The sequence below is a fragment of the Leucopleurus acutus genome (assembly GCF_964270905.1).
Source record: "Leucopleurus acutus genome assembly, chromosome: 2".
In the NCBI taxonomy this organism is placed as follows: domain Eukaryota; kingdom Metazoa; phylum Chordata; class Mammalia; order Artiodactyla; family Delphinidae; genus Leucopleurus; species Leucopleurus acutus.
This window is the reverse complement of record NC_139143.1, coordinates 165,124,335-165,140,254: the sequence shown is the minus strand read 5'-3', so window position 1 is coordinate 165,140,254 and position 15,920 is coordinate 165,124,335. Positions and strand designations below refer to the sequence as shown.

Below are 15,920 nucleotides of genomic sequence, written 5' to 3'. Positions count from 1 at the left end.
AGGCTTTCTGATCCCAAGACTTGTGTGCTTTTCTAGGAAACGATGCTGCCTCCACAAAATGGAAATTAGTGTGAAAATATGATTCAATATGTAAATGTCAGTTTCACACTCAAATAGTTCAGAATGTACTATTTTGCATACCAGCGTCTATTGTCCTCTATTTCACGTATTACATCTTATATGACCAATAATATTTTAGGTTTAAAAGGGCAGGTTTAATGTCAGACCATTATGACTCCTCTAAAGGGTCTACAACTATGCAAGATATGTAGTAGGTACTAAATAAATAGATGCCAACACCTTAACTGCTTTGCCAATGCCCAGTTTTTCAACTTTGTTAATAAATAAAATGGATCCACTGTTATTTTCTTACACTGGTGCTCTGAACTCTGAATCAGGAGCTTGTTTCCAATAACCAACAGAATATATTAGCTATCTCCTTTGGCTGGGTTTGGTGGTATAACTTTAAAATTTCAATGTCAATTTTGCCATTTTAATTAAAGAAAGACTTTGTACCTATACTGGAATTTCAATGTTCACTATTTAACACTTTTAAAAAATCTAAAAGATTTCAGCAGCTTCCAACTGTCCTTGTGACCAAGTACTTTTCCCAGCTCTAAGAGATTATGGTTCTATGGATGGGGATAGGGCTGGGCAGGGGAAGAACTACTTATCCCTAATGCCTAAGCAATACAGAATCATTTGCACCTTGATTTTAATCCTCTCTGACACAGTCCTTTTTAAGGAAACCCATCAATCTCTTTTTCTAATAACAGTGGTGACTATGCCTTAAGCAAAAACATAGAGTTTACAAAAGGCCTCAACCAAATCCTGCAAGAGTTCTCCGAGACTGCACAGGATAATTATGAAATGAGTAAATGCCCCAACCAACTTCACTTTTGCATGTGGAATGTGAATACATTATAAATTCAATAAATGTTATTGAGCATTTACTATGTGAGAAGCATTGTGCCAGGTGACAAAGATGGAAACCTGGATCTGGAAGGAGCTGAGAAGGTAGACTGGAGCAGGAAAGATTTCAGATGGAGGAAACAGCATATGTGAAGGTAAAGAAACATGGAGGAACATGGAATATTTGGGTATTGGTGAATATGGGACATGTATACTTAGTGAATTAGGTGATTTCAGTAAGAAGCAGACAGGAAGTGGGATAACAGGAATTGAAACGATACTGTCACTGGCTTCCTAGACTAAAGAACATGAACTTCAGGGGAGTTCCCTGCTGGCCTAGTGATTAGGATTCTGGGTTTTCACTACTGTGGCCCAGGTCCAATCCCTGGTTGGGGAACTGAGATCCTGCAAGCCATGCGGCTCAGCCAAAAAAAAAAAAAAAGAATATGAACATCAGTATGTAAACCATGGAGAAGCCAGTGAAAACTGCTCCCATTCCCATGACAATACAAGCCTTTTTCATGTGTTAGAAAATTGCAGAAGCAGTAGGGATGGAGGGGGAGATATGGAATATAAGATATATCAATATTTAGAAAGTAGAATAGATAGGAGTTAATGAATAGTAGAACAGAAGATGAGGGAAAAAGAGGAGTTAAGAGAATGTTCAATAAACGGAAAGGTGGAGGAGCAATGTAAAAAACTCAACTGAGACCGAAAGAGGCTTAAGTTGAGCTGTTCAGAAGTAGCTGGAAAGAAAAAATAATGTATAGCTGAAATCATGAGATTGAATGAAGAGTCAGCCAGTTGGTAGGTTTTATTTATACAAACACACATTCCTAAGTTCACATGTGGAAGACAATAAAGGAAACAATTACAACAGGACACTATGGCAGAGGTATTCGTAGGTTGCCGTGAGAGCACAAAGAAGCCCTCATGAGTGACGAACATATGTGGAGAAATACAGTTTCCCTGGAAAATGATAAACTGAGTTTTAACCAGCAATTATGAGTTAGCCTTTTGGGTTTCCCTGGTGGCACAGTGGTTGAGAGTCCGCCTGCCGATGCAGGGGACACGGGTTCTTGCCCTGGTCCGGGAAGATCCCACATGCCGTGGAGCGGCTGGGTCCGTGAGCCATGGCCGCTGAGCCTGCGTGTCCGGAGCCTGTGCTCCGCAACGGGAGAGGCCACAACAGCGAGAGGCCCGCGTACCGCAAAAAAACAAAACAAAACAAAAAAACAGTTAGCCTTTGGAGATGTGGAAGTACATTCAGGGGAGAATGACCAGCAAAGTGCTGGAGTAGGCAAAGGCAGAGATACAAGAGAGAACACACAGCAGGTTAGGGGAAGTACAAGTAATTCAGTATGAAACAGAGAATGCCAGTGAGAAAGGGGTGACAGGTAGGTCTGGAGACAAAGCAGAGGAATAAGTGAAAGAAGAGAGATGAAGCAGAGAGGCTAATTTCGAAGACTGTGTACACCTAAGTTGAAGAGAGCAGTTCTGGGAGCTGAGAAAAAACTGGCCTATTGCTCCTTCATGATCACAAGCTGGGACCAGTCCTGTTACCTACCGTTACCACTCAGAGGAAAAAAAGGAGGTACAATGTTGGAAGTTGAAAATAGTTTCCTCTTAATCTTGTGATGGAAAAAATAGTATGAGTTTAAACTGATCAGAATCAGAATACTAGACTGAGCTTCACCACAGAGAAGTTAAATTAAACTGACTGACTTTCCTCGTTCTTTCCTGCTTCAGATACACTCATCTGCTGTTGCACTAAAACACAAACCAGCCCATGTTTATAAATTCTCACACTAAATTAAAAAATAAGGAAGCAAGTGTGCCTCAAATGAAGCAAACCTTTTATTTCCAGAAGCCCAAGACAAAATAAAAGAAACTTACTCTGAAAATGAGACTGTCTAACCAAGGTTTCCCATTTCTTCTGTCTGCCTTAGTTCATTCTCTGAAAGTGTATGTGGCATACTCGTGTGATGCTGGCAGATGCAAAAGCATAATATAAAAATTGTGTTCATTCTCCTTTAACAATGATTAGCTCATGTTCAAATATTTTTGCTTAACACACTGGCAAAAATTCTTATAATGGATGATTTCTTGAACTTAAGCTCAGGAACGTCACTGCATTTACAACCAACATTTTATTTTATTTTTATTTTTGGCTGCCCCGCGCAATTCCCTGACCAGGGACTGAACCTGTGCCCCTGGCAGTGAAAGCGCAGAGTCCTAACCACTGGACCACCAGGGAATTCCCACAACAAACATTTTAAACTTTAAAAGCAAAACACCTTTTAAATTATTATTTGAAAAACCTATGTTTTTAAAATGCCGTTAAGTCAAAAGTTAGGCATGTGTTTTTGTGAAAAAGAATAATAAAGGCTCAAGGTCAAAAGTGGCTTTATCGCTTTACGGTTGTGCTACAAGACAGTCCACTTGGTCTTGAAGTCTCAAGTGCCCCATCTGAACGTGGAGGACAGTACTGCTTGCCTGATAGCTGTGAGGAATGAAAAGTACTCATCTGTGTTAAAGTTCCTAGAAGAAGGCCTAGGAAGTAGTAGGTGCCCAATAAATGTCAAATGAATCTGAATTTTAGAAGCAAAAAATTAAACATTGTGTATATCTCAATTTTTAGCAAAATTATATTTTAAAGTTACCCCACAATAATTATGAAATTTCTGTAAATTTTACTTTCTAAAACCATCACTAACCCCAAGTTTGAATGGTTCTTCTATGAAAGTTGTAATCTTCTCGTAATTAGAAGTTTAGAAATTCAATGAGTTGAAATGCAACAAGGCACAGATGCTAACTAGTTAACACAGTATTTGTTTTCTACATTAACTTTACTTGCTAATCAAAAATACTGCTTTCTCCCAAACATCAAAATAAAATCGCTGATTGTGCAATGGTAAAACCAACAATACCATGTCTGCAACAAGGCCACCTGAATTTTTTTTCATGAGCTGGCAGTGTCCAGGGAAAATATAAGACTCCATATACCTTTAAGTCAGTTCTCAAAAAATTCAAGTGCAGAAGCCATGCTCTGTACACCCCAAGGCATATGTATATTAAGTTGTACATGCTAAGCATGCCCATGAATATCTTTGTTTTGGGGGGGGGGTTTTGGGGGGGGGGAGTTTGGCTATGACACTCGGCTTATGGGATCTCAGTTCCCCAACCAGGGACTGAACCTGGGCCACAGCAGTGAAAGCCTGGAATCCTAACCACTAGGCCACCAGGGAACTCACACCCATGAATATCTTTGCATGTTGAACACCTGAGCTGATTCATCTCCCTGAGTTAAGAAGTAAGTCTGCTGCTAAAGACTATTTAGGACTATATATAATTGTATATGTTTTCAGATGTCCATAGCAACTAGGAAATCCTGGGGAAAAGACTATTTAGAAGCCCTTCTAGGGACTTCCCTGGCGGTCCAGTGGTTAGGACTCTGTGCTCCCAATGCAGGGGGCACAGGTTCAATCCCTGGTCGGGGAACTAAGATCCCGCATGCCGCACAGTGCAGCCTAAAAAAAAAAAGCCCTTCTATTAGAACACAGTGCTCCCCATTAGCAGCCTAGGTCCAACACAAGTTACTCCTACCTCTTCAATGGACATGAAAGCTCCACATTGGTCTCCCTGCTTTCTTCTACTTTCCCTAAATGCTCTACCAAAGAGTAGCCAATGATCTAACCAAATCTCATCTGATCATGTTAACCCCCTCTTAGCCAACAAGCTTCCAGAGAGGCCCATTGCTTTTAGCACAATGCTTTTTCATCAAAGTCCTCGTAACATGGACTACCTCTCTAGTTTCAGTCTCTTACCATTCCCCTAAAACCCTGAGCCATATTTAACAAACTACTTTAGATTATGGATATTGTATATGTGTTTATAGTAAAAACTATATAAGGCTATTTATTTCTATTTGTTTTCCCATCAATAGAGCCCTACTTTGTATTCTGTACTCCACTAGTTAAAACAGATAAAAAATTAGGAATAGGAGGTTCAGAGAACTATTTGTGCCTGCCCCAAACATCATTAGAAAATCACTGTGCCTAACCTAACCTGCTCTCTCACACTCCTTCAGGTCTGCGCCTCCAGTTTTCCTTTCTGTTTCATCTTTGCTTTAATGACAGCTGGTCCTTCAAAGCTCAAGTTAGGCTCTATTCGCAGAGCAACTACCTGTAAGGCTACTGCAGTACTTGTCACTCTGCAGTACAGTTGACTATTTACTTCTCTATTGCCCCATGTGAAGGCACACACTGAGCTTTGCACCTGTTTCCTCAGCCCCAAGGACAATGCAGGCTGTAGATTTGTTGAATGGATGGCTATCAGCACCTATGGAACTTCTCAGCTGTACAAAACTGTACAAATTAGGAGGCATCAGAAAGGGAAATGTGGAATTCTGGCAGGGCATTTCAGTTTATAAGGATTCAGAGATTATTTCCTCTCCCTTCCCTTTTTCTTTCCAATCTAGTTCATGCTATCTGCTCTATTGTCTACACTCAAAAGTAATGGTAAATCTGAACTTTTTTTCATTTTTAGCTCTTAAAAAATGTGTTACGCTTTCCTACCCCTTTACTCTTCTGTTTTATTCTCTTAAACTTTTTTGGTGGAACAACACGCTCACATAAAAGTGTATCAAATATACATGTACAGCTTAATGAATAAAGTGAACATACAGTTAACTACAAACAAGGTCAAGAAATAGAACAGTCAACTATTTCTCCCTCCAAAGGCTTTCCATTCCCCTTCATTTTAGATAACTGTGGGAGAGAATAAAGAAAACCTCACAGTTTTTTGGATCAGCCCCTGAATTCATATCTCTGCATGATCCTGGGCTATGGCAGGTAAAGAGAAGCATTAAGATGCCAGGGTACATGTGTATTTCTATCTGTGAGTATGTGTGAGAGCATGCCCCCACAGGCCAAGGCACTGGTTTAAAGCAATATTAAAAGGTAGGGTAAATCTATATTTCTAATGGTAAACACTCTGCTGCTTAGTAAAACAGTACTCTGCTGCGTACAGCTTAAACCAAACCTTAACAGGAAACCACATAATTTTCAAGACACAAGTTTCAAAACAACACAAATTTAAGACCAATTACCTATATTTGCTTCATCCCCATTGTGGATAGGAAAGATGCTTTAAGTGAAAAGTTGGCATTATGGGGACACACAATCCCAGCCACCCAATAGGCTCATTCCATTCAACCAGAAGAGGGGTTCTCTATGCTCACAGCAGGCATACAACAGGGTAGCACATATATGCTCTCTGAGTGAGAAAGCAACACCTTCTCACATACAACCCCCTGGAGAGAGATGGGGAAGGGGAGGGGGGAGGGCTTTACACCTGCAAACTCCTAACTCTGTCAGCGCTAGGACTGGGAAAAACAGCACATATTTTAAAAAAAAGAAAAAAGGTTTCCTGATAAAGCCAGTAACTTTTTTTTTTTTTTTTTGGCTCACAGGCCCGGCTGCTCCGCAGCATGCGGGATCCTCCCGGACCGGGGCACGAACCCGCGTCCCCTGCATCAGCAGGCGGACTCCCAACCACTGTGCCACCAGGGAAGCCCCAAAGCCAGTAACTTTTAAAGAAGGATGTTCTTAAGCCATTTTTTTCTAGGAGACTAGTAAGTGTAATGACTCAACATCCAAGTCTTTGTCTCCTTAATGGACTGAGTCAAGCCCTAATGACTGTATAAGCAAACTGCTTAAAAGGGCAAGTGTCAGAATTCTTATTCTTCTTGGCAGAAAAACACTATAAGCACCAAGTGTTGTCATACTAATTAAGGCATCTCAACTTCAAGGCACATCTGTCCCTGGGCCTTTGGATAATCAAAATGACCACTAAAAATAGAACAGTGGTATCTCCAATGGGGCAGATATGAGCCACTCCCAATCCTAAGAGATTCCAGCAAGATGTGACCTGGGATGCACATGTCTTACAATACCATTGAAAGTCCATCTATATGTAGCCATATGTTTTAAGTTTTTACTTTATGTTCTATTAAGGTTAGTAGACAAAAGTAATTAACAGACATTTAACTCTTGGCCCATAGTGAAAATCCAGCTAGCTGACTAGCTAACTGAGGTCTGGCAGGGAAGAAAACTGCTCTCCAGGTCTAAAAAAAACACTGCTTGCGTTGAAACTCCCTGAGTTTCATGATGAACATCTTGGTATTTTTTTTCAATTTCCTCATCACCAAAAGTAAGCCAGCTCTGTCTGTCAAGATGCCCAGGCTGCATGGCAGCAGTGTCAAAGGCTGCCATTTGCTTCAAGGCACTGCCATATGCAGGAGCACAACATTTTGTCTCTGGAAAATAAACACATCTGCCTTTGCCAGTGTCCTCCCACTGTGCCACCCATCTGGAGCAGGTGAGCTGGAAGGCAAGCCTGGGCATGGGTGAGACGGGGGTGAGCAGGGGAGATGAGGCCTCAAGGGAGATGGCACATGGAGGAAGAAGGCAGTGCTGTGTCATGTCACATCCTGCTAACCACGTTTGCCAAAGCTTGTGAAATTACCCTTGTTAGTGATATTTTAATCACATGTAACAAATGGTTGGTTGTTTTTAGGGGACAAGACCTGCAAAGTCAAGGTTCCACCTGGGCCATCTGTTCACAAGGTCACATGACCTCACTGATACCAATAAACAGATATCTTTGGGCCAGCCACCAAAGGCACGAGGACAATATTGTCCTTTGAATAGAAGGCTCAAAGCAACAGGGTTCTTCTAGGACAGGACCACACAATACCTGCCTACTATTAACCAGACCAAACACACTCAAATTCAGGCCAGAGTGCTGAGTCGAGTCACGTCTGGAAATGACTGATACCTGAAATTCTCTCCTTTATATTCTTTCCCTTTCACTGAAAAAAATAAATTCAAGTCAGGTTATGGTCCTGACATCAGATCTTTTTTTTTTTTTAAATTGAAGTATAGTTTTGATTTACAAGATTGTATTCATTTCAGGTATACAGCAAAGTGATTCAGCTATATATATTTTTTTCAGATTGTTTTTCATCATAGGTTATTACAAGATCTTGAACATAGTTCCCTGTGTTATATAGTAAATCCTTGCTCCTTATCTGTTCTATGTAGAGTAGTTTATGTCTGTTAATCCCATACTTCTAATTTAACCCCCACTCGTCCCCTTCTCCTTTGGTAACCATAGTTTGTTTTCTAAGTCTGTGAGTCTGTTTCTATTTTATACAAAATAGGTTCATTTGTATTATTTTTTTAGATTCCACATATAAATGATATCATAAAATATTTGTCTTTCTCCACCTGACTTACTTCACTTAATATGATATTCTCTAGGTCCATCATTGTTGCTGTGAATGGCATTATTTCATTGTTTTTTTACGGTTGAGTAATATTCCACTGTGTATATATACCACATCTTCTTAAACCAGTTGTCTGTTGATGGGCACTTGGGCTGTTTCCATGTTTTGGCTGTTGTAAACAGTGCTGCTATGAACATCGGGGTACATGTATCTTTTCGAATTAGAGCTTTTGTCTTTTCTGGAAATATGCCCAGGAGTGGGATTGCTGGATCATATGGCAACTCTATTTTTAATTTTTTAAGGAACCTCCATAGTGTTTTCCATAGTGTCTGCACCAATTTACATTCCCACCAACAGTGTACAAGGGTTCCCTTTTCTCCACACGCTCTCCAGCATTTATTATTTGTAGACTTTTTTTTTATTTATTTTTTTTTATTTTTTATTTATTTATTTATTTATTTATGGCAGTGTTGGGTCTTCGTTTCTGTGCGAGGGCTTTCTCTAGTTGTGGCAAGTGGGGGCCACTCCTCATCGCGGTGCGCAGGCCTCTCACTATTGCAGCCTCTCCTGCTGCAGAGCACAGGCTCCAGACGCCGCGCAGGCTCAGTAATTGTGGCTCACGGGGCTAGCTGCTCCGCGGCATGTGGGATCCTCCCAGACCAGGGCTTGAACCCGTGTCCCCTGCATCGGCAGGCAGACTCTCAACCACTGCGCCACCAGGGAAGCCCTGTAGACTTTTTGATGATAGCCATTCTGACTGGTGTGAGGTGATACCTCATTATAGTTTTGATTTGCATTTCTCTAATAATTAACAATGTTGAGGGCTTCCCTGGTGGCAGAGTAGTTGAGAATCTGCCTGCCAATGCAGGGGACACAGGTTCAAGCCCTGGTCTGGGAAGATCCCACATGCCGAGGAGCAAGTAAGCCCGTGCACCACAACTACTGAGCCTGTGCTCTAGAGTCCGCGAACCACAACTACTGAGCCCGTGTGCTGCAACTACTGAAGCACGTGTGCCCAGAGCCTGTGCTCCACAACAAGAGAAGCCACCACAATGAGAAGCCCATGCACCACAACCAAGAGTAGCCCCCGCTCGCCTCAATTAGAGAAGCCCGTCCGCAGCAACAAAGACCCAGCACAGCCAAAATTAAATAAATACAATAAAGAAATTTATAACAAACAAACAAACGAAAAAACAATGTTGAGCATCTTTTCATGTGCCTGTTGGTCATCTGTATGTCTTCTCTGGAGAAATGTCTATTTAAGTCTTCTGGCCACTTTTTAATTGGGTTGTTTGTTTTTGTGATATTGAGTTTTATGAGCTGTTAGTATATTTTGGCTATTAACCCCTTGTCAGTAGCATCATTTGTAAATATTTTCTCCCATTCCGTACTTTGTCTTTTTGTTTTGTTGATGGTTTCCTTCACTATGCAAAAGCTTTTAAGTTTGATTAGGTCCCATTTCTTTAGTTTTGCTTTTATTTCTTTTGCCTTGGGAGACTGACCTAAGAAAATATTGCCACAATTTATGTCCAAGAATGTTTTGCTTATGTTCTCTTACAGGAGTTTTATGGTGGCATGTCCTGTATTTAGGTCTTTAAACCATTTTGAGTTTATTTTTGTACGTGGTGAGAGGGAGTGTTCTAATTTCACTGATGTACATGTAACTGTCCAGCTTTCCCAATACCACTTGCTAAAGATTGTCTTTTCTCCATTGTATATTCTTGCCTCCTTTGTCATTGATTAATTGACCATAGGTATGTGGGTTTATTTCTGGCTCTCTATTCTGTTCCATTGATCTATATGTCTGTTTTTGTGCCAATACCACGTTGTTTTGATTACTGTAGCTTTGTAGTATTTGACATCAGATCTTTAAATCATGCTATTTGGGAGCTGGAAGAAACCATAAAAATTACCCATATGCTTTTTCTCCCAAGGTTTTTCATCTAGCTCATGGAGAGCTAGTGCTATACCTCCTGCAGCAGGGATCTTTCAATTATACTAGTTTTCAAACTTCAGTAGGAAAGGGACAGAGAAGTCACTTTTTCAAATAAAATCCTACATGGAATTCCTATATATAAAATAGATAAAAGTTGGGAATGCTCTGGTGGTCCAGTGGTTAGGACTCGGTGTTTTCACTGCCAGAGCCCGGGTTCAATACATGGTCAGGGAACTAAGATCCCACAAGTCATGCGGCATGACCAAACAAGAAAAAAACAAAGCAAAAAAATTAAAATAGATAAAAATTGAGCTGATCTATATGAAACAGAGCTAAAGTTTCATTACACTGGTCTGCCTTGGTGAGTTTCCTGAGGCAGCTTCATGTAATAAAGTTTGAAAACCACCATACCAGGCTGGATGATATTTTTCCAACATTATTTCTATTGTTTGCCTGCTAAACATTTACAGGTATAGCCCCATAAGAAGATAAATTACCAAAGGCTCATCAAGCACTTCAGAAAAGGTTCTCTGAAAACACTTTGGCCAGTGAATAGCAGTATAGTAAAGCCCTGAAGATTACACACCATGGAGGCCAGGATTCTACTCTAAGTCTTGTCACAAACTCTGCATTCCCCAAGTATATCAAATCCGGCTGGTTCATCTCTCAGTTCCCACATACGTAAAACGGAGATCTCCATGGATAATAACAGATAATTTTAGGGCATTCATATGGACTACACCAAATGTGCCACATAATTCATTTCAAGCAAGAAATAGCTCCATAATTCATCACTCTCCCTTCTGTAGTCCATTAATCAAATCATAAGAAGTTAAACAAGCATCATGCAAACTATGCCTGTAAGTCATTACAAATTTTTCAAAATAATCCTGTTAAAAATCTAGCAGTTCCTTAATGATGGAGTCATTTATTAAATACTTATTATTTTTCAGGGAGTTACCATTCACTCATTCAAAATATATTTTATTAAATTTATTAAACCAATGGCATATATAATTTGCCACAACTGATCACTCCTTCCTTCTTAACAGATGAAGAAAGTGAGGCTCAGGAAACATAAGTAACTTATTCAAGATTACACAAGCTAGTACATACCAGAGAAGAGACCAGAACTTTGGTATATCTGACTCCAAAATCCATGCTCAAAGAAGCCTCATAAGCATTTAAGATTGGGGGAAAGGGCTTCCCTGGTGGCGCAGTGGTTGAGAGTCCACCTGCCGATGCAGGGGACACGGGTTCGTGCCCCGGTCCGGGAAGATCCCACATGCTGTGGAGCAGCTAGGCCCGTGAGCCATGGCCGCTGAGCCTGCGCGTCCGGAGCCTGTGCTCCGCGACGGGAGAGGCCACAACAGTGAGAGGCCCACATACCGCAAAAAAAAAAAAAAAAAAGATTGGGGGGAAAAAAATTATTTGAGATTGGGGAGTCAAACCTATAGCAAAATCCTAATAAGCCCTTTCTCGTTCGTTGGGGTCTAACCAGGAGCAGACCAACTTAATTGTACACATGCGTCTAAATAAAAACTAAAACGAAGGCTCTTGATTTTTTCCTCCAATCTGTGTGTCTTTTTCATCTTCTCCTGCTGATTTCATATCTTTAATTCTTACATGAAGAAGTAACACCTATTCATTAAGAATACTTTAATAAAATTCCCTTCCAGTGTATAAATGCACAATAACATTTTCAATGGTATATGTGGACCTAACTGGATGACACTTATTCAGCAAACATTTATTGAACACCTACCATGGGCACATATTTATACCTTAACTGTATAATACTATGTGGAAATCTTGACTTTTTAGTAGAACTGAACATTTCATGCCTCCCCAAATGAACAAGCACACTTGTACGTTAGTCCAGTAACTAATAAAGGAGACAGTATGAAAGAGTATGGTATTTGAAGTTAAGAGTCTTACTTCAGCCTTTTATAGATGATATATGTGCCTCTGGTATACTTGGACACATAAGAGAAATATTCCTCTCATATACTTAGATACATAAGACAAATATTTAACCCTTCTATTAACCAGTCTTAGCATCTCTGTAAGCAAAATGGGACTAACTCATCTTATGGTATCATAAGAAGCATTAAATAAGGTCCCATATATGGTTATCTAGGATAGCACCGTCCAAGAAAACTTTCTATGATGATGAAAATGCTCTATATCTGTAATGTCCAATATGGTAGCCATTAGCCACATGTGGCTATTGAGCACTTGAAATGTGGCTAATGTGACTGAGGAACCAAAGTTTTTTAAAGAAACAAAAATTTATTTCTCTTTCAAAGTCCAGGAGACTCTGACCTAGGAACTGAACTTTAAATTAAATTGAAATAAAATTTTTTATTGAAACATAGTTGATTTACAATATTATATTAGTTTCAGGTATCTAACACAGGGATTCAATATTTTTATATATTATATCCCATTTAAAGTTATTACAAAATAATGGCTATACTTCCCTGTGCTGTACAATATATCCTTGTCGCTCATTTATTTTATACATAGTAGTCTGTATCTCTTAATCCCATACGTCTATCTTGCCTCTCCTCTCTTCCCTCTCCCCACTGGTAAGCACTAGTTTGTTCTCTGTATCTGTGAATCTGTTTCTGTTTTGTTATATACATTTGTTTTATTTTTTAGATTCCACATATAAATGGTAAGAGTACTTGTCTTTCTCTGACTTATTTCACTAAGCTTAGTACCCTCTAGGTCCATCCACATTGTTGCAAATGGCAGAATTTCATTCTTTTTTATGGCTGAGTAATATTCCATTGTGTGTGTGTGTATATATATATATATATATATACACACATACACATATATATGCCATATCTTTTTTATCCATTCATCTATTGATAATTTTAATTATTTTAAATTTAATTAGCCACATATGACTAGTGGCTACCATACTGGACTGCGTCAATCTAGAAAAAAGCCTAGCACATAATAGATGGTCAATGTTGGTTTATTTCTATTTTCCTTATCAATATCAGTATCCCACTCTTTACCAGCAAATCAGTTCAACTAAAATAGCACAACAATCTCCGATAGGAAAATAACTTATAGCTATTAAATTGCTTCTTTGACCAAACAGTAAGAGCAGCATAAAAACAAAAGTGAATTTATTAATTAGATCTATGTGCCATACACTGTGCTAACAACTTCGCATGATTACCTCATTTAATCTTTATAAACTCTATGAAGTAGGTGCCATTACCTTATAAGTAGGGAAATTAAGCTTAGAATTTGTCCAAAGACACATAGCTAGCAAGTCAGTGGGCAGATTTAAACCCAGGCAATGTAATTCCAGACACTGTGTTTAACCAACAAGCTAAACCACCTACATCTTAAAGAACCAATTTACAAAAAAATTGGCAAACAGCACAGTACACAGCAAACCGGAAATCAAACAATTTGAGCTACAGACACAAAGTTACACATGCTAACTGGCTGACTTAAAGTAAGTCTCATGTGCCAACTGGTGTGACTATACAAATGTACCAAATCTAGTGACTTTTTAGTTATTAGGAAGACTGAAAAACTACCATCACCTCTCTCCCCATAATAAAATGACTGAAATATGAATTAGTATTTTAGAACTAACAATCTATTTTGACTGGAGGGTGGGGGAGCAGGGATTGGACCTAGAAGCACAAGGCAGAGGTAATCAATATTTACAAGAGCCCCATGTCACTGTCTACAAGGGATATTTATTTGTTAAGACATCAAACATTTCTGCTAGGAGATTAACCGGATTCACTACATTTGCATGAAGCACATTGCCACTCTTATCTCAATTCTAAAAGAAGCTTAACTCACTTATGTCTGTAGCATTTAAGACAAGTGTTTATTGTGCCCAAAGCTGGAATTCTTATTCCAATTCTGCCTGACAAGTCAGAGGAATATTTTACACAACAAGCCACAGCACACTCTTTACTGAATACCACAGGAAATTCTAAGTGGCAGGAAAGGTCATATGTGATTCATTTTCCTCTCTGGTGGAGAAATGAACAAAAATGGCCACTGACCTTTCACCCAGATCAAAACAATGCATGTAAATTTGTCTCCTCTCCCCTACCCATCATATTTCTAGCTTCTCTTCAAACTTCATAATCCTTCATATTGCACAAACCCCTTGGTCAAAGACAGAAAAAGAGATCCTATTTATTGAAGATAACTAATGAGAACCTACTGTATAGTTCAGGGAACTTGACTCAATGCTCTGTGGTGACCTAAATGGGAAGGAAATCCAAAAAAGAGAGGATATATGTATATGTATAGCTGATTCACTTTGCTGTACAGTAGAAACTACAACAACATTGTAAAGCAACTATACTCCAATAAAAATTAATTAATTTAAAAAAGAGATTCTATTTATTGAGTTCTCAGTTCAGCATTATTAGGCACTAGAAAATAAACTGCTTTAAAGATCTGTAAAAAATAACTAAAATAAACCAAAAGCCTGTACTTGTTTTGATTTCTGTCATAACTCAGCTTAATCAAGTCCAGATGGAAAAAAAAAACAACAAACTATGTTCTATGAACATTACTGAAAAACCAAGGAGCTGTCAAGGCAGAGCAGGCAAGTAATTATGGCACCATTAGTGTAGCTTTTGCCTGACCTGCTGTGTGACCTGCAGCTAATCCCTTTGCCACTTTATGCTTTTCATTCCGTATCACTGATAGAGAATTAACTGCTATATATCTCAGCGGACTAGTGAGTAGATTAAATTATTAAGCAAAATGCTTTGGGCAAAAGTCACATGAATGTTAAATATTATGATTTACAAGCATTCATTTTCCTAGCACTCCTGCGGGGTTAGGAAGTTATCTCGATTTCATAGATGAGTAAACAGGCACAGGGGGTAAGGTCACATGGTAAAGCTCCGTTTACAAAGTCCCTGTGGAAAGGGAATACACACCTTTAGCAATCATACGAACATTCTTAGCACATCCTATACAATCTTTAATACAGTCAAGGCTTTTTTTCCCCTTTCTTTCTTTCTTTTTTCATTCAATCCTTAACTTAATGTTGCATCTTTTAACATGCTGTCAATGGAACAGTGACAGCTCTAAGGTAACAAGGCCAGAATAAGTGAGAAAGAATAATTCTGTGTGCATAGGCAAGAAGAGTCATTGAAAGACACAGTTAATCTCAAAATGAAATTTGCATTATTATTTTTAAGGTTTTATCTCTACTACCGAGTAATTCAACCATGGAAATAAGAAACATGGTTTGCTATGAGAACACTGAAAAAAAATTAAAAGGCCATCACAGGGCCTTCCTGTTGGTGTACCCCATCCAAATTCTCTGCAATGTATATTCACCCTCTGGGCTTTAACTAGCAACTATGCAGAAAGAAAAAACAAATCCAGCAAGACTGAAAAATAACAAGTAGCAATGGTAAGGGCTCACGAAGGCCAAATAGGGCAAAAATACTACTCGTGTGTAACAGGAACAGAAAAGAAGCACAGATTTCTCTGCTCCTAAGGCTGCTTGCTATATTGCTTACCCGACTCCGAAGATAGTCAGCCAGGTTTCGGCGAGTGAAATTAGCTGCTGCTGTGGGAGACAATTCATAACCTGGTATGAAAGATAAATAATCATATTTAAAGTGAAGCAGAAGGAATATCAGTACCCAAATCCTTCCACTACTCCTGTTCTTACAGCCTACCACCCTCTGGACATTCAGAGTATACACCGAATAAAGAGTGCAATCATACTTCTTGTCAACGGCTGTGAAATAGCTAGTTAGT

The 15,920-nt window shown here is 39.2% G+C and overlaps 1 protein-coding gene across 1 annotated transcript in view; it reads right to left on the bottom strand.

Annotated features, from left to right (window-relative positions):
- The window catches only part of PSMB2 (proteasome 20S subunit beta 2), a 35,623-nt gene that overhangs the window by 12,154 nt on the left and 7,549 nt on the right, over nucleotides 1-15,920 (bottom strand). The window contains exon 3 of the mRNA XM_082833596.1: nucleotides 15,677-15,747. Within this exon, the coding sequence (XP_082689722.1) occupies nucleotides 15,677-15,747 (71 nt within the window). The remainder of the gene's footprint in view (nucleotides 1-15,676; nucleotides 15,748-15,920) is intronic.